The sequence below is a fragment of the Perissodus microlepis genome, chromosome 12 (genome assembly GCF_051167445.1).
Source record: "Perissodus microlepis isolate ML-2025 ecotype Zambia chromosome 12, ASM5116744v1, whole genome shotgun sequence".
Taxonomy (NCBI): domain Eukaryota; kingdom Metazoa; phylum Chordata; class Actinopteri; order Cichliformes; family Cichlidae; genus Perissodus; species Perissodus microlepis.
Window position 1 is genome coordinate 14,400,236 of NC_140472.1, and position 20,057 is coordinate 14,420,292.

Below are 20,057 nucleotides of genomic sequence, written 5' to 3' on the forward strand. Positions count from 1 at the left end.
TATAAACTAAAAGTAATATGTTTTTTATTGCTTTAGGAGAAAAAGGTCACCATTTCCAGTCATCTTTTATTCATACATCCCACTAAAACAGACATTTACATATCATATATTTTTGCATAACCTGGAATAACATTTCCATAAATCAATATATGCATATATTATGCAGTATGTTTACATTACCCGTCATATTTATTTTTCCAAAGCTTGCATTCATTTGAAACCAGTAAAAAGCAGACAAATCTCAGCGGCGAGTAGGACTGAAGTAGCTTAGATATTTGCTTTTTCTTGAGTTAGGTTAGATAAAAGCAATGCAATAAATAAATAAATAAATACTAGGCTTTGGGCTTTTCATGGCTGAAACTTTGGTCAGTTTTGGCTCTGGGATAAAATTATGTATACAAACAAAGACAGCAGCTAGCAATGTAGGCTGGCTGCTGTTTAGTTTACACAGTTCAATTAAGATCAAATCAAGAGAAAGACAACCAAGAACTTTTAAAAAATACATTATACTACTTATATTAAGCAGGTTACTCATTCATATTTGTTAGCTTTATCTATACTAACCGCTCCTGTGATGGGATTTCATTTAACTCCTCCTTTCAAAATGATGTGAAAATTAGCTTTAACTGACTCACTGATAGTGAATTTTATGTCTGGTGTAATAGTTTGCTTCAGATAATACTAAACACTATTAAATTAACAAACTGAAGTTAATTTAGTTGACTTTTGAAATGTGAAAGCTTAACTAAATAAAGTTAGTTAAGTGTGCGTAACTTTAGTGCATTTACACAGAATCGTCAAACTGTTAAGAGACGTTTGTGTAGCTGAATTCAGTCTAACACTGAAACAAGCGGCCTGCTGTGTTTTACTGTGAGCTAAATATTATTAAATATTTTCCTTATGCTCTGAAAGAAAGCACATTAGTGTTTTATGCACAGCTTTCAATATAATATACAAATTCTTGGTGAGAGCCTACAGGCCATTTTCTCTAATAGTTTGAATGATCAAAAACAGATTCACAACATAAAATTCTCTATAAAACAGAAAAACCAGTTAGATTTATATGAAAGAGGAGAAGCTGGGACCTGTGAAGGCTTTGACATTTCTGCTTGAATGCCTTTTTGTTTTCTTGCAACTTTCAAATTGATTGACAAATTGTTTAAGCTATAGAAGTGCAACGACTTTTTGTTGTTTGATAAGACTGAATCAATGGTATACTCTAACAATCTAGCACGTACACTCTGACATTTCCTTTTAGCTTTTCTGATCAAACATGTCATAACTGGCAAAATGTACATCACGTGGCTTTGAGTTGTTCACCAATAACATTGAGGGCTGGCTTTAATATCCTTTTGTTGTCATCATTTGTTTGACCTGAACTGGTGATGGTGTGTTTTTTGCTCCAAAAGATGCCGTCTCTCGGTCTTACTCCTTCTTCTGCTCTCCCACTCACTTGCTCCCTGTACCTCCTCTCAACCTTCAGGGGCTCTCTGCCTTGCTGTCTCTTACTTCTCAGTAAGACTCTCTATCTCTCGCTCGCACGCGTAAACGCCGGAGCGTCCTCCCAGGTGGTGAGCGGTTGCTGGGAGCGACTGCAACAATGTCCCCGGTGTTCAGACACTGTCACCTCTTTTTACTGTGCATCCCCCCGTTTCCGTCCCGTTATCTTACTTAATCCCTCTCTGCCCGTCTCTCTCTATATCTCTCATATTATTTTTTGACCCAGAATAATTTTGTGCTTTTCTCCTTTTGCCAAATATAGTTTGTGGCATATTAGACTTGCTGTCATGCTGTTTCTCCACTACTGCACTGGAAAAATGGACTCAAATCTTTACCGTCTCTCAACTCCACTGCGTGGCATGTCTTTTAACACTTCTGAAGCCTTTGAGTGAGAAGTGTGAGAGTGGAGGAGGATGATGATGATGGAGAAGAAGAAGAAGGAGACCATGACTCTTGGTTTTATTTGGCGACACTTTTTGTTCTACAACAAAGAAGCCAAGGCTGTGCCATGAACTGTAAACCATGTGCATAAAGTACCAAAAGAGAAGAAGAAGAGGGGGGGACACACATGCGCCACACACAGAGGAGAGAGTGACAAGCTGAATGAAAGATTGGGGAAGCAAGACAAGCAGGAGAGGGAGGGAATGGAGGTTTTAGTAGCTGTGTGTATTCAAAGCACAGTGTTCACAGTAAGAGAGTGACTTACTGAACAGGGTGTCTGTTTCTGTGCCTCTCAGTCAGCTTTAAGCAGCTCTGCGCAATGCTCAACAGGAACCCTGCACTCCTGAGACTCTTGCTTGTCTCTTCGTTTTTCCTTGTGTGCTAGCCTTTTTTTTAACCTCTCTCCACCTGCCTAGCTGTCATCTCCTCTCCCCACCTCTCCTCCTTGTTGTTATTTCATCTCTTTCACCAGGATCTGAATATTGTACTCCCTGACCCCCTCCTCCTCCCTCTCTCTTTCTCTCTCCCTCTCTCCTTCTATTGCCTTGTTTCCCTATTTTTCACTCTCTCTCTCTCTCTCCCTGCGAGGAGGGAAAACGGCATCAACGGCTGAGCCACAGTAACAGCACATGCAACAGGGTGCAGGCAGCACCTTCTGCTTCACCACCTTCCTCTCTGACTCTCGCTCCCTGCCAGAGGAAAGCCACAGAGAAGAGAAAGAAGAGCACAGGAGTGAAGCCGTGCAGGTGAAGATCTGTTGCGCAACAGATAAGAAGAAGAGAGAGAAAAAAGTGACATTAACAGGGAGACAGGAGTCAGAAATTTACCCAGTCTTAAGACTTAAGGAAAAAGGGAGCAACAGAGGGAGACAGGGGCTGTTCAGTGGGTAGTTGAGAATGAAGTGAAGATGCCACCTGTGGCACTAGTTTGAATCAAGAACAGCCTCCTCTAGTCTGCGTGGCTGCCCTACTTGCCACATCTGTTGACTACATTTTTAACACTAATGGCTTCCAAGAAGAAGTGGGCAGAGCGGAGGGAGTTAAGACGGGAGCGGCCGTTCTCCACCCGGGATGATTCATCTGTTGCATCCGGGACATCTGGGCCAGGACGTCCCACCACCAGGGGGCGTTTCTCAGAGTCGTGGAAGAGGCTCAGCTCCAGAGGGGGGTCCACCAAGAGGGGGGTACTCAACTCTCAGCAGCCACCGGTAAGATGTTTCGAGGCCCCCGCTACTGGTTCCCCCAAAGATTAATCGATGATCTGGGTGCTGGGAGGGGAAATGGGACAGGAAAGGCTGCTGTTAAGCACCTGTGAGAGATCAGGAGGTAATTGGGGTAAAGGAATTTGTAATACTAATTTAACCAATCAAATGTACCAGTTTAGTAGTAGGGACTCAAGTAACAGCAGACCTTTTACACTTCTTGAGTGGTAAAAAAACATTTAGCGTGTAGGTAGGTTGCTGTTTTTGCCACAGAGTAGTTGTTTTTTTAGCTTTATAGTCTGCCATTACCTGTTACCTTGGAAACCACATGCAGCAGTCAGAATAGCTTTATTATATTCATATTGACTTTACATTTATACACATCCTCTAAATCACACAAACATATAAGATCACTTACTGGTTATGGCTTAAAGCTGCCACTTTTTTCTTTAACTTTACTGGCAGTCTTCTGCAGGAGCACCACAGTGCCTGCGTTTCCGGCACATAATTAGCAAAATGTCCAAAGGACCAGTCCGTAAAAACCCAGAATACCCAGTGGATGTGTAATGGGACAAAGGAAAAGAACTGCACATGCAATAGTGATTCAAACAAATGAAATAACTTACCTTGTGTATTGAACCAAACAAGAGACCAGCCTTGAGGACAGTGCCATTTGGAAGTTTTTGCAGGTATCAGCTTTATGACTATAAAAATAGATATTTCAATCTTGGTAACACTTTATAATAACCCTCAGCAACCAAGTTTAGCAAATATTTCTCTCACAGTGAAATCAGTTTTCTTGCTCTACTTGCATATTATGTGTATAAATGTATACACTATATTAGAGGATCTGTTAACATTATGTAGATGAATATTAATGTTTATGTGGCTCACTTGTCAAGGCTGTGAACCTGCAGAAGAGCTTGTGTGATTCTGTGCGAAACCAATGGGTTTGAATGACAGCAGCATTTGGGAATGATAATGGACTCAGTAATTACATTTTTTCTTTTATAGAGTTACAATGACATTTGGAAATCATTATTCTGTATTGTATTATATTACACAAGCTTAGGATCAAGTAACAATACTGATGGTTATTAAACAGCTTTAATATTTCACTGTTTCCTCACAGCAAACTGTTTGCTAAATCTTAATTATCCATTAACAACATATTAACGATGGCAACTACAAAGTGTAACCTCCATCTTAATAGCCTCTTCGGAAATGGCCTACGCATAATACAATATTCCTGTGGATTAGCATTACTTTACAATTTATGAATAATCCAGGAGACAGAATTAAATTATCACTGAAATTCAGACTCTTACTGTTCTCTATTCTTCATTTCTTATTTCCATTTTTCTGCTTGTCTTCTTGTTCCGCTTCAAAGTGCCAGGATGCTTGTGTACTCCGTCTTATGGCAGCACCTGTCAAGCTAGTGGGAAAAATCTTCTCCATAGTCACTGCAGCAGTGATGAAACTTCTGGGTAATATGATTCTTAGGGATGCAGGGTCCGGTTCACACTATTTTCCGAAATACAGATCTTCTTTGATGTCTATGGATTTGGATGAGAGCAGCTAAAGCCATCGGTTAGCCGAACTATCGTGCTTAGCCAATCTGTGGCGTGATTTGGCAGCAGTTCCTGCAGTTGGAGATGTGCACAGATGGAGATACTAGATCTGTTTCCAGTTTCTCAGCTCCAGTAACCAGTACGATTTAATATTGCACACAAAAAAACTCAAAGGAAATGGAGCTTTTATTTATTTATTTTTTGGCCACATGGACTTAAAGGTAGTGAGCGGCTATACAGTTTTGTTCCACGTGGGCTTAGAGATCATCTGAATATATGGAAAAAGCTCATTTCATAACATTAAAGCCATTATATATTCTCCTGATTGTGTCTCATGTGCACAGCATTAGCTTCTCTTGGTCATTTGGGATTTGAGTTGCTTGGATATGAACCACTGTGTCATACTACACTGCAACACCACTGCTAGTGTCACATCATTAGTCATCCATAATGGCTGCTGTAGGTGTGTGTGTTTGTGTGCCTTTTTATAGAGCGAGTGAGCGATCCTGTGTGTGACTAACTAAATGAGTGGGACAGACAGTGAAGAATAGAAATAGTGACAGATGAAGAATTACTCACCTAACATCCAATATTTTGTAATTATTCTGAATGGATGAAAGACAGGAGAATTAGAGGCCAGGGAAGACCAGGAGAATGAGGCATTTAAAAAAAAAAAAATTCACCACAGCATTGTGGATTTAAGTGTATTTCTTGAAATCTCGAGTAAATGTCTGCATACTAAATGGAAAAAAAAACTTACAAAAAAGGCGAATAAGGCAACCAGCTGCAAAGCCTTTATCAAACTAAGAGATGACATCTTCTGCCAACTTAGGTTAAGAAGTTCAGTCAAAGTGCTTTCATGAGCCTGTCAAATGTAATATTCCTGCTCAGGCCTTCCTGTCTGCTTAAGTTAAAATGACTTATGCTATTAAGTTACAGACTTTTTTTTAACACTTCTTATTTCAGCATGTAACCAAGTGTTTGGAGTGTTACTTTTATGCTTATTTTTTAACGTATTACCCGTAGAAGTTAATTTGTTCCAGATATTACATTACTTTTTCATTTCTTTTGTGTTATGTATTTAAGTATAACCTCAAAGCTGACTGCACAAACAGCACAGTGCATTTCGTTATGATACTACAAGTTGATCCTTCCTTTTGTTACTTGTTATAAATCAAACTGTGGCTTCTTGGTTGGGGTCAGCATACACTTAGTTTAACCATCACCCTGTGCCTAGATTATTATTATTTTATTTTTTTGCATAGAAATTGAAATTTAATATATTGCCTTGGCAGATGCAGACGAGACATTAGATGTATTGGTATATGTTTCTAGCATGGGTACAGTTTTCAATTTGTGGTCACATTGTTGTTCTTTTTCACAGCTCTTAGAATCCTCAGACATTTTTCTCCTATTTTCTGCACAAATGATCACTGCCACCTTTTCTTCACATCAATCTATCGAACTCATCCAGTTCATGTGCTGGAGGCTATTTGGGCTGTCATGGTAAAAGGCAGGGTACACCCAAACACAGAAAGACAGACACCCATTCATGCCAAAATTCAAACCTATGGCCAGTTGAGAATCATGAGTTAACCTAAGACGGATATGTTTGCAAGAACTTAGTGAGCCCACTCGTGCAAACTCCACACCAGAAAGACCCCAGGCGATCAGTGGATCTGAATACTTCTTGCTGTGAGCCAACAGTGATAACCACCTCACCACTGTGTTGCTTTTATTTATATAAAACTGTAAGAAATAAAACAAAACAAAAAAACAATAAAGGAACACATTTTGAATCTCATATCTTTCAAAGGTATTTCTAAAAATACTGACGCGAGCCTGTGCTACCCCTCAGCCTCCTAGAAGATGCACCTTTGGTATAAATTTGAAAATCCTACATTGTTTAATTCTCAAGTTATCGGATTCACAAACTTGTCCACACCACCCACCGACCATCTGCCCGCCTGGCTGGCTGACAACAATATCCCGTCAACCTTTTACAGCTGAGGGGTAAAAATGGCTTTAAAAAAAGATTTTTTTTTAGGATTGCTTTAGAGGTCAGACTGTAAATTTGGTAGTTAGGTTGGTGCAAAACTAAATATAACATACTTTTTAAAAATGAGATATTTCTGATTTTTAATTTGCTGGCAACAGTTTCATTTAACAAAGAAGGTACTGACTCTTTAGGTTCAGTTCAGGCCACGCCCACATATGATTTGTGATCTACACCAGCGGTCTCAAACTCATTATGATGCATGCTCTTTATACAGACAAATATATTCTTAAAAAGTTGACATCCATCTAAAAATAGATAGATTATGAGAAACATGTTTAATATAAACATTAATTCTCCACAGTTTCCACATTTGTCAGTCTACTGTTATTACAAAGACTTAATACAAAGGAACATGCGTAACCATCATACTTCAAGCTAAGGCCATACCATACCATACACTTTATTTAAAAATCACTTATTTATAAAGGGCTAACCAAAGTCCTGTACAATATCATATATGTATAAAAGACAAACACAGGCCAAGTAAAAGAAGAAGTTAAAAAATAACAGAGGATATAAAAAGTAAGCTAAGAGCAACATCTCACGATTTTGGCCTTGGGTAATGCTGCTTTCAGTAAGAGGGCTATAAAAGTGATGATAATTCAGCCTCATGCTAGTATGAAAACAACTGTTTGAGCAATCCCTTCATGATGTGATCTCAGTCATTTGCAACACAGTGTCAAGTGAAGCGCAAAATATAGCGAGCCAAAGTCCAAAAATGATGCTAACTTTCTTAACGTCCTTTCTTCTGGATCTGTACGTATTTATGTTAGTGAAACATGCATGCTTATGTTTATGCGTATGGCTATAAAAGTGAGTGCAGCGTGTTATGTTGTCTGGCTGTAGCAGGTTCAAACTACAGCTTCTGCTCAGCTGTATAAATTCTCATTATATAATTGCAGAGAGAGCCAGCAGGCACGCAATCAGAACCCAGAAACTACGTTAATTAAAGTGCAGCTGCTAATTAATATTATTGATCACACCTGCACCAGCACCAAAAACATGTCTGAGCAGTATCCACCGATGCCTTTCTACAAATAAAGCTGCATATTGGGTGTTTATACTCATCGATGCACTTTAAGCCTGCACTTTAAAGATTGCTGCAGCCACTTTTTTAATGTGCATATGTTTGGTGGCTTCATCACCATATGTTAAATTATGCATTCATGCTGGATTTGGTGTAAATGGTTCGGTACAAGCTTCTCTCCTCTTTCACAGAAAAAGACTTGATACAGTTGGAGTTGTTACTTCGTATCTAGCCCAGCTTTTCACAGCCACACAAATTTCACACCAAATTAGGTTTGGAGCTATTGCTTAAATTTCCCTATGCACAAGTCTGTAGAGATTAAGTGTGTGATACACTGTTTCTCTCAATTTGGGTCTTTCTTTATTGCCATGCGAATGCCCTGCAGTTCACGAAGCCATCTGTGGATCATAGAGACAGTCTGCTTGGTAAAGCTAGAGAAGTCCCACATCTCTTTTAAAGGTCCACGGGGATGGTTTTTTTCTCAGGTTTCCAATATCTGTGTGATGTCTGTTTGAGTGTAGCTTCTGTGTATTTTAATATGTGAACCGTGTGAGAATATATGAGGAGTCTCCTTTTGAGGATATGGCAATTTGAGATGGGATGGTAGTGTCAAAGCCTCTCAGCTTGTACCATCACTATCATGCTTTGGTTGTAATGAGCCTCATCTCATGCCACAGTGGGACCATACTGTCTGTAAAACAGATATTACCCCCCTCCCTTGATCACCCTTGCCCCCAGAGCAAGACATCAAAAGCTCCCAGAGCTCATTTGACTCTTTTTCTTATAGGTCTTTAGCTGCTCTGATGGGACACATTGGTGCTTACTATGTGTTTCTGGAGATTTATTTGATGTTAAGAAATAGAAAAAAAGAAAAAGAAAGTTACACCAAACATCAGATAGCTTTTTAAATGGAAACCTGGCAGCTTTGGTCACAGCAGGAAACTGTTTTAGTGCAAAAGACCTACTACATTTTTCCATGAGTCACTCTGTCGTCTGTATATACTCTGTATATATCCCAGCTTCTAGCAAATCATTTTTTCACACAAAACTGGTACATAATGATGTTACTGAGATTGTAAGTTAAGATTTTATTTTCTATTTTTTTCCCATAATTTTAAGCGTTGATGTAAAAGCAAACACAGGTCGATCACGCAGCCTCGGTCGGTGCAACCGAACTTACATCACTGTAAAAATGTCCTGCTTGCATACAACAGTCATGCGAACAAATCAAGTTCTTCTCGTGTTTGTAGGAGAAACAGATGCAGATTTTGATGTTTCCATCTCTATGCTTCATGTTTTAATTTGTCTCGTTCAGCTTCTACCATCCTAACCGTGTAGTTCGAAGTCCTCACTTGAAACCTCGCTGTTTTATTCTTTTCATTTAATGGTTCGTGCTGTGCCATTCTCTCTCTCTGCACTCATACTAGTTGACTGTATTTCACAATGGGTTATAAAAAAAGTTGCATCTGGTAATTCTCTACAGCTATTCCTGCTGCTATTTCCCTCCAGGCTTTTTTTTTATTGTTATTTTGCTGCAGTGTTGGGCACAGGGTCTGCCTGTGCCCAACACTGCTTTTGCATAGAAATCACCCAACAAATAACCTGCATGATAATCTGCCAGATAAGATATGTGATCATGACTGGCTCCAGCATCCAGGCCTCCGGGCCCTCAGTCAGCAGTCTGGTCACTGGGGAGGCGACGTGTGCGAGGAATCTGAATCAAGGCAGGAGGTGTGTGCTAGGCAATTAAAAAAATCCTCTCATGTTATCTCCTGTGGTTGCTTGGCAAGAATTTAAGCAAATTTTGCATTAGCTGTTTCATTCATGGGCCTATGAGTCCTTCAGTGTGATAGCCAAGAGTTTAGAATTAAGAGGCTGCATGAATATGGATAATCGCCTCACAGAACTAAAAAGGTACAGCTAACTGCTTAGCATTGCTAACTGTGGTAGATGCTTTTACAAAAGTTTTTTTATGGAAGCTTGTTTCCACCAAAAAAACAAAACAAACAAACAAAAAGACATTCATAGCTGAAATTTCATGGCAATAAATAAAATTTCAAGAAACTAACTTTAGCTGAGCGACTTGGGACGCTCTGTGAAGCTTACTTACCGGGAAGCATAAGGCATCAGTTGGGGGTGGAGTTTTGTCGCCATCCTGCTAGGTGGGTGGCCACTCTGCTTAACTCGAGAACAGGGCAACATTGGATGTTGAAATTCATACCATAGGTGCATCTACTAAAAACCTCTGACATGTTCCAATCTCAGTGACCTTGAACTCAAAGTCAAGGTCAGAGGTCAGCTTTTCCATAAAACAAATTATTTCCTAAAATTTTGTTGCTTTTTTAGTAAAGTTTTATGATAAAAGTTCCACTTTTAGGTTAAGGTTTAATCACTTGCACTGAAAGTGCCCGATTTCTTTTTATATGTTCACATTTTCCTTTTTTAAATTTCAAAAGTATCTTCATAAGAGGTTATGGAGTTTAATCATACAAATAGTTTTTGAGACCACTGTTACTAACAGCTTCACTGCTTCATTAAATTCTTTTGGAAAAGAGTAAATGTTCACCAAATAGCTCCACATCACAGTTGTGTTAGCCGGGCAGTATTTCAGGCTTATTTTTTTTAATGCTTCATCTTCAGCTTGTGTTGGATTCTCATTAAAATTAAGTCAAGTATAATAATGCTTCTGAGGCAGAGGTCATAAAAGAGGGAAAGCTTTCACAGTTCCTATGGAAACAGTGTGTTTCGATTACTTTTTCCCCTTTTTTTAAGCAGTGCTTTAGAACAAAAGTCTCTGTCTCACAAACTTCTTTGTGTTTTCTGCTCCATTGCACAAACACTCAAAATATTAAAAATAAGATCAGAAGACAGGTTAGTGCTGTTTGCCTCTTCAAGCTATTTTTACAGTTAAAGACAGACACTTAACGATTAAATGCAAATAGCTGTATTTTTGACATTGATTGGAAACACGTTCAGTTTAATACTGGTAGCTGTTTGGATCCAAAACTCAATGAGAGAGTAAAAGCTTTGATTACCTTCTTAAACATTTCAAGTTTTGAGTGATTATGTGATTTTTTTGCAACTTTTTTGCTAAAGGTGGTCAGTCTTTCTTCTGCTTCACATAAAACGTCTCATTTTTACCTACATTTGCATCCTAGGTACAGTTTTCTGGTATTGATTCTAATATCGCTGGGAGGCACTTACTGATCTTTTTAAGGGATGATGTGTTTTTTTATTTTATATTCATAAATAAGATGCACTTTTTATTTTGTCTTGGCTCTCCTGGGCTCACTTTAAGTGTTGCCATGTTTTTGAGAGTCCTAATCTTCTTTGTACTAATGTAGCAAAGAAGATTCAGCCTTCAGGTTATGATGCTGTGTGAGTGTCGCAAAGACATCATGATGAAAAGAAGAGCTACATAGCTCCCTTTGCTGACTGAATACACTGTCTGGTTATATTAAGTTATAAATGATGCAAACCATCTCAGTTGGCTGCTTGTGAATCTGATATGTGCCTTATCTTGCAAATTTGTTTTGTGCTTTCATGGTTTGTGCTTTGAAGTTCTCTCAGTGTAGCTGTTCAATAAGTGCAGGTGATTAACAAAATGTGACACTCATGCAAAATCAATTGAGCAAATATTTTAGTGCTGTGGTGATACTAGTGCCCCCTTGTGGCTCCTACAGTGAAAGAAAGAGATTAAAAGACCATTCAGCAGACAATTATTTGACATTTATTTTCCTAACTACTTTTGTAATTGTGTGAGATATTGGCTTTATTTGATTGGAAGGCTAACAATAGCTGATTCACTGATATGCGTGGGCGATGTGGTGGGTTACCACTGCAAGGTAGCGCTAAGACCAAGTGTGAAGAAGGATGATTTGTGCAGATGTTCTGGTAATGGCAATTGCATTTGCACCCTGTTGTTGTCTCAGCAACACTTTTTGTCGCTTCTGGTCACTTAACAAGCTTCTTGTTTTTCCAAGCTTCTGACCTTTCCATTTTCAATGCTAACCCGAGCTAGCAGCATTCTTAGTTTCATTCCAGAAAACAGGTTTTAATAAATTACTATTCATGTTATGCATAATGTATAGTACCCCTGCTCTATATTGGCAGATACCCAGTATTTTTTTAAATTCTTTTCATAGAAATGTTTCATTCTACAGTAAGGTGAGAACCACAGCTTCTTTGTAAACCACTGGCCTATTGTAGTACAACTCATGTTAATTAAATAGAAATTACACAGCAAGGGGAAGGGGGAAATGAGGCGGCCATCTGGAGAAAGGCTAGTGGGTGGCAGATGGACAGAGACAGATGTGGGAAATGTGAAAACAGCAGTCCCCACACCACTCTCAAACCGGCATAGTCTGGCAACAAGTTGCTGACTGGGAATTAGCTGTCAAGCAGCCCTGGTTTGTACACAAAATGTAAACAGAGGTAAAACATCCTCTTGTTGATCAAGGAATCATTAATTTAAGAAACAATGACAAGAACAACAACCTGTTCTTGTAATGCAATAATAGATTTAAATTTAAGTAGTCCATCACGTTCATAAGCACCTCTTACTGAGTCTGTGCTGTTCTTGCTACCTCTGAAGCTGTCCTTTTCTTTCATAACCACGTTCTCTTGTTTGTTTGTTTGTTTTTTAGATATTATTATTTTTATTTTTTTTTCCAAAACTCACGAGTCTCACATGTTAAGACTTTGAAATGGGAAAACTTCAACTGAAAGATCAGATTCTTTTTTAAGCTAATTTACGCTCTTTAGACCTAGAACATGACATAAACACAATAAAGGACCTACTCACTCCTCTTTGATGTTTTCCGTCTCGTCGTTCCTGTCCTCATCATCACCTGCCTAAATAAATAAATAAATAAATGGACAAGATGAGATGGCACCCTATGGTGAGATTGCACCAGCTGTCACTGCATCATAAGATGACCTTGTGAAGATCTACGTAGCTCATAGGCTATATAATGCCAGAACTGGGGAAAGAAAGGTCATGAGGAGCCCAGCCCACCAAGAAAATGACGTGCTTATCTTTTAAAGTTTTATTTTAGAGTCCATCTAAATTGAAAATCTGAAACAACTGAGTAATTGGTCTATTTTGGTAAGTGTCATAGCATGTTTGAGACCTTCGTTTCACTTTCTGTTAGCGGCAGTCATGAATCAGAAGAATCCTGTGGCTGGGCTGCTGGCATGCCAGCGCAGCTAAGTCCTCAACGTTTTAATCTGCTTAACACACTTTTCAGACCAGTAGTACAAATAAGCTGGTTATTTGATGGCAGGGAAGGTGTGTATGTGTGGAGGGTGTTGACTGACATCCATAGCAACAGTAGCATGGAAACAGCCTAAAGTATCATGTGGAGTTTGTTTAAGAAGTGAACACTGTGGGAGGTGTCAGATAGTGGGAGAACGTGCTGCGGAGACAAAGCATCTTTTGGGAGGATAAAAGCAGTTATTTGTACGTGATTGTGTTCGTGTGTGTACGTGAGACAGAGCAGGAGAGGGAGTTTGTGACACAGATGGAGCTTTAAGTGCCAGAGGATTGAGTAGGCAGGCAGGGTAAATTTGAAACATCTCAAAGTGTTTGGTCTTACAAATAAAAGTTGAACATTTAACGACTTTTTTATTTTGTTTTATTTTTTTAACTGCCTCTGTGCCTCTGACAGCTGTGGCAGTGTTTTCAACTTGTTTACTGTGAGTATGTCTGCTAAATTAATGTGGAAATGACCATAACTCTAATTACAATGTGGAGCGGGATATAAAACCTGATTTAAAAAAAAATAGATAAAAGTTGTTTACTTTTAGCATCATATATGCCTCAATCCTGAGCGTGGAGACTGTGCAAGTCTCATCGCACCACAACACAGTTTATGAAAACAGTGAGCCAGTATCTGCACGTTCACTCAAATAACAAGTCAGGGTTTGCTTATGTTTCCCCGAGGTGGGAGTCTCGCCGTGTTGCACACTTCTTGAAGATGACTTTTTCCATGTATAAGGTGGATGTAGCTTCTGATACAGAAAAAAAACCTTGCACCTGCAGTTTTTCAACTGCCAAAAGGGGTCGACTCTTCTATTTGAAGTCCAGCTGTGGAGAAATGCATTAAAAAAAAACTAATTTCTAGTTTTCCAAGCCAAAACATTGCTCCATGTGGACATTATGACCCTGTTCCAGTCACAAAGACGGTCATGTAGGATGGATTTTAGGGCAGGCTTAGCTTGTGATTGACATGTCACAAACCAGCGTTTATTCTTCGATTTTGCAGTCAGACTCCTCTTCCTTCACTCCTCACCCCTCATGTGCTATTTGAAAAGAGGAACATGGTGATGTCAAAGACTCTCATCTCAAGGCTTCATCACAAAACTAACACATTGTTAACAAACATCATGGCTGCATCCATCGTTAAATGGTGATAGCACAATATTCTGCAGAAATACCTTCACTGCCATTATTGAACTATTGAATTGAATGAGATATTTCTATATACTGCAACGTCAGTCGGAAGAAGCAAGTGCAAGTCTGTAATTTATTTATTTTTAATTGACATTTTGGAATCACTATACAATACCATCAACTTCAGCAATTTGTCACTACATATATTTTTCTTTTTTTTCTATATTTAAACAACTAAAATATCCATACAAAAAGAATGAAAGAAGAAGAAGAAAAAAAAGAAAAGAAAAAGACGCAAAACAGGAATCAATAAATAAATAAATAAATTAATTAAAAAAATGTAGGGAGTGTGTTTTTGTTTCCATTAATATAACTAATATTTCCTCTAGTCTTCTAATAGTTAACAAAGTTAAAATCTAAAGCAAAAGCAAAAACTGGCCTTTAGTCCATCCATTTCTTCCATCGTGATACAAACAGGTCCCTCTGTAATTACAAGTCTATAATTTGGTTGCTGTCACACACATTTTGGAGGTGTGGTAAGACCCTTTTGTTGAAGTGTGTCTCTGGAGATGTTCTCCCTGGAAACCATTCAGAAGGATGATGTGAATGGTGAACTTTTCGTGCCAGGGAATTGAAAGGGCAAAAATGAACTGCTGCCATGGATAGAAAAAGAGAGGGAGAAGAAAAGCAAGATGACAGGGTATGATAAGGTTGCATGGCATACTATTGTTGCTGTGTCAGTGATTCCTCAACTCTCCTTGATGAGGCAATGACCGCGGTGGGCACGACGCGCATTATCTGCATATTTGGAGAGATTATATGTGTGGAAGCTGCCTGATTGAAGGCGTATCCTGACCTCAAAAACTCTCATTTCGATTGCTTCAGTTTGACTCCAGTTGAGTCTTTGTTATGCAGCCCGCCAAGGTCCTCTGAACTATAAGTGAGTTTGCCTGCACTGTCTGCTTTTGTCTAGATAAATTGCTATAAATAGAAAACAGGAGCTGACAGATTTTATTTTTTTTTGTAGATAAAATACCACACCATACACCACGGAGTGCTTCTCATTTATCGCAGTCTTCTAAATGCCATGCAGACAAGAACACATGGGTGACAAGGAAAATATGTGATCAGAAGTCATCAAAATTGTAGCTTTAATAGGGCTTTTATGTATCGCTTCTTCTTTCTCACTGATCCACCCATCAACTCCTCACCGCTCTTTTTTCTCCATTTGATTTTACAGAGACGTGGAGGTGTTATGGCACTTCAGTAATACTTTCTGCAAAGCTTTTGGATCATCGTTGACATTTACTGTGAAAGAGCACTGCGAATTAGATTGGGGAGATCTTTTTCAGGTTACTTTGTCTATACTTTGTGCAGCTTGCCTTTCAGGCTTGTGCAGTAGAGTGGCAGAAATTCAGAAGTGAAATAACTGGCGCATGCACAGCTTCACGCTGAAACAGAAAGAAATGAAGCAAAAGAAAAAGGAAACAAAATGTTAAAAACATTAAAAAGACACGCGACCTCAAAATTACTGAAATAATTAATCAGATACACTTGTGATTGTTATTATTAGTGCAGGATAGAGTAAAGGCATGCTTAAACACAAGGCATTGTGACTTGCCAAAGCAATATATAGCCTCTTAAAAATGAACATGCTTTGAGTCGCTCCCCTTATGGATTTGTCAGATTACTGGCATGGGTCCTGATCAAAGCTTTTTTAAACCCGCCTCTAAGCAGCCTCGCTCTGAATTCCTTCCGCTAATTTATCCTCGCTGAGACAGAGGAGGAGAGGAACAGAAGTGGAGCAAGAGAGGCAGACAGAAGTGTTTCAGAGATGCTCAGTCATGCCTCGGCAAAAACAGCTTCCATTAGTGCCCAGCTCATATTAGATTAGAGTTTTTCTGAATGCTGAAAGAAATTATAAGTCTTAATTTTTCATTTCCCTTCCTCTTTTTAGAGAAATCATTAGTGTTTTTTTAATGTGTTAGGGTGCCATGTATTGATTTGATGAACAGGGCCCGACAGACAGTGAAATCTCTGCTGGCCTCTTGGTCTTAATTTATTTATTTTTTTTGCATATTTGTCACATTTGCATGTTTTAGATCATCAAATTTCAATATCTGATAAATATCATATTAATGTGATTGGCCAGTCATATTATGTGGTCATACTATAAATAGTAGCTGGTATCTGGGTTTGATCAGTTTAATCGGGCAATGCCGTTTCTGAGAAAAACAAAACAAAACAAAAAACAGCCAATCGGAAGCTTCTGCGGCTACAGCCTGTAATCACACCTGTTTACCACCGAGTGAAATAACTGAACTTATAGGTAATATTATAGTGTGACTATACAATCCGATTGGCCATCAACCAGCAATTAGCAATGCAACATTAAATCAAATATTCATTCTGCTACACATGGAAGAGTGGTGAACTTTCCCAGGATTGGCCAGCCTACCAAAATTACTCCAAGAGCGCATTGGTGACTCATCCAGGAGGTCACAAAAGAATCCAGAACAACATGTACAGAACTGCAGGCCTCACTTGCCTCAGTTAAGGTCAAAGTTCATAATTCAATAAACAGAAAAAGAGACTGGGCAAAAAAAAGGTGAAATCCACCGCTGACCAAAAAGAACACAAAGGTTCGCCTCACGTTCCCCCCCAAAATATCAATGATCCTCAAGATCAAATACTGCATTTTGCGTGCACTCGGGTTATTTTTGTCTAATATTAAAATTTTTTGAAGCCTGTAAGTGCGACAAAATATGCAGAAAAATACAAAATCAGGATCAATCAAACACTTTTTCACAGCACTGTACGTTTTAGCCCTGAATGTCAGCATTCAAGCTTTCTCCCAGAATTTGAAGGTAGAAGTGATACCCCTCTGGCAAACACATAAACCCAAACAAATAAAAAGCACTTTGATAAAACTGGTAAAATGCAATCTTTAAACCAACCTCAGCCATTTTTAGGTTAAAATGTGAGTATAGGTGTTGATTATCAGACGAGCTTGAGGCTGGTCTTTGAACAGCATCGCAGCTTTGAGTTTGAGTCTGTTTGGTAGAGCTGGTTTATGTGACTTTGTTCTATTTCTGGACATTTCAAAGAGTTTTTCTGATTAATTACCCAGTAAATGTACAGTGGGATCAATCAGTCATCACTGCCTGCTGTGGGTCACACATCTCATCTTGTTATCAGTGTAGAAAGTAGCTAACTGTTTAAACATTCACCCTATTTAGACTTCGCCATGTGATGTTTGCCTCTGCTGATTATCCCTGATGCTTAGGATTATATTTAATGGAACTATAATAATTTCTCATGACATTTGCTGGAATATTTCCTCCATAATATGCTCCAGGAAGCATCAGAGTGTAATTGGTATGCTGACATCGATAAAGTTAAATAGCACGTATTCAGGCTACGTAAAGCATCTAATAAAATGGTTGCCAAATCTAGAATTAGGAAAACATATAATAGGGAGCTCTGTCTTTTTTTATGTAAATGTGGATGTATTTTTTTTATGTAAATTTTGTCATCTTTGATTTAGGATCTGTTGATCTGAAACCCGTGTTGCACCCTCGCTTTGAACTGTGGCTTTGAAGCTATTCCGTCTGATGCCGTGAGTCTGGGCTTTGAGGCTGAGTGTATCCTCCTATGTGTCTCCTGGTTTAGTGGTGCTTGTGGCAATAATGATTGCGATAAAAGCCATTACCAGGGGCCCCGGGCCCACTGGGCTGCAGGTCTAGCTTTATTACTCTGACCCATAGGATGGTAATTACGCTACGTCTATGTTGCTACGGCAACGTGGAGGTTCTCCACAGCTAATGCAAAATTTATGTCAGGGGAGTGTGGCATTTTGTGTTTATACACATTGTTGCAGGCAAGCGTTGAGTCTTGTATGTGTGCATGTGTGTCACTTCTGAGAGCTCATTTCAAAGACAGAGGCAAAATGCAGGAAGTTGACCCATTATTTGTAGTGTCCATTATTTCACCTCACTGGTTCCAGCCACACAGCTGGGTACTAATGCCTGAAACATTTCAAACAACAAACCACATCAGATGCTCTCAGATTCCTGAACTAAACTGATCCGAGCACCCGGGGTGAATCATTTCATCAAAGTCTGCTTATAGTACAGCGGTTTTTGGATTAGTTTCATAAACTACGGCTTCTGTGATATACTGAATAACATTACAATATCTGTTACATACAGCTCTGAAAATTTTTCAGGCTGTAAAAGTTTTGCTAAAAGTTTCTCAACTTGATCCTGGATTGAATTAATGAATCAAAAGTCTAGTAAAGCCACAGAGAGTGCTGCAGAATGAGGCTTCAGGTTTAAGACAGCAGACTATTCCACGGCACTGGGGTGCAATGAGTGACTGTTCATTATAGTGGCTCCTGACACTGAGCCGTGTCTGCATTGCTCTGTTGACTCAGAAGATTAGATCGGCAAGCACTAAGGCTAATCTGACATTTATAGATTTCTCTGAGCCTGCATTCGTGTGTGTGTGTGTGTGTGTGTATGTGTGTGTGCACTAGCTCTCCTTTGAGCACTGAACTGACGGGGACTTGTGGGCTTCAGGTATTACCAGATGGGCCGATCTGTTGTCTCGAGATTGAGTGTGTCCCTTTAAAGAGAGAGAGGGAACACCAGATCACCTATGATACAAACAGATGTTGCAGATGGATCCTCCTCGCTCAGGTTCTCATGTGCACAAAGCGACCTTCTATTTTCTTACCTGCTGTTTTCTTTTCGTGATCTGACTGCAGCAAAAAGACCGGAGACTTTATGTTTTTGTGTTGCCCGTATGTCCCATTTGTGTGACTGTGATATCTCTCATCACTGTGAAGGAGTTTCTTCAGATTTGGTGCAAATGTTCACTCGGGCTCAAGGAGAAACTGAGTACATGGTGGCTGAGAACAAGATATTTTTGGGGCGTTACTCATGGAGAATTACATTAATTCACATTTATTAGGTGTAATAAAAACAAGAAAACACAAATATTTTATGAAATCTGTTAAGAACTTGTTCAAAAGTAAAAAATTATATTATTATTTTTTAGGTAAATAACAAACAGAATTGACATTTTTATACCCAAATATGATCCGGCACACTGGAAGTCAGAAATTAATCAAACGTTACATTAATAAAATTCATTTTTTTCTGCTCAGTAATGCAAGCGTTTGGCATCTAAATCAATGATTTTCAATTTTTAGTATTAAAAGTATCATTTCGGTTAAAGAGGTTGCACATACATGGTATATTAACCATTCCTGAAACATGAAAAAAATATTTTAGTAATTAACAATAATTTTAATTTAGAGCAGCTGTGGCATAAAACTTCTAGTGTGTGCTGGGCTAATAAATTTGGTAGGACTGAAAATTTCTAACTCTGGTGTTGTCACAGGAATAAATGGCATTAATTTATATTTGAGTTTGTTTTTAGATGATGTAGCCCAGCAGAAGGCCACAGGTTTCCAGTATGATGCAATGTCCTTTAAACTGGCCACATTCACTCCACCATAGCCCAGATAACCTCTGACATACAGCAGGTCCTAATATAACTCTGATGCACATCACATGTTGACGTTGCATGTCTTTCATTGTAAAGCTTCCACCATTTACCACCAATTTCAGCCACTTTTAGTTTAAACACTTTAGCTTTTGCATGAGAAAAAACTGTGATGCACCTGCGGTTTGCAGTTTCTCTACATTCAGCCCTGCCAATTTAAACTAGGAGTGACAGTCTGCTGCACCACTATGAAAAAAAGTCTCAAAAATTCCTTTCACATACACCAAAATAAGTGGTCACACAATATTTCCACCCATTGTATTTAATTATATTATGCCTTTAAATGCTATTTT

At 38.9% G+C, this 20,057-nt stretch overlaps 1 protein-coding gene across 11 annotated transcripts in view; it reads left to right on the forward strand.

Moving 5' to 3' along the window:
- The first annotated feature begins 2,304 nt into the window (after window positions 1-2,304).
- The window catches only part of trpm3 (transient receptor potential cation channel, subfamily M, member 3), a 144,181-nt gene continuing 126,428 nt past the window's right edge, over window positions 2,305-20,057 (forward strand). For 3 of the 11 annotated variants that reach the window (XM_084947341.1, XM_084947344.1, XM_084947349.1), the window contains exon 1: window positions 2,309-3,148. In XM_084947341.1, the coding sequence (XP_084803467.1) occupies window positions 2,945-3,148 (204 nt within the window). In that variant the 5' untranslated portion in view covers window positions 2,309-2,944. Of the gene's footprint in view, window positions 3,149-20,057 lie in introns of all 11 variants that reach the window. The other 8 variants (XM_084947337.1, XM_084947335.1, XM_084947334.1 and 5 more) reach the window with 4 other exon arrangements.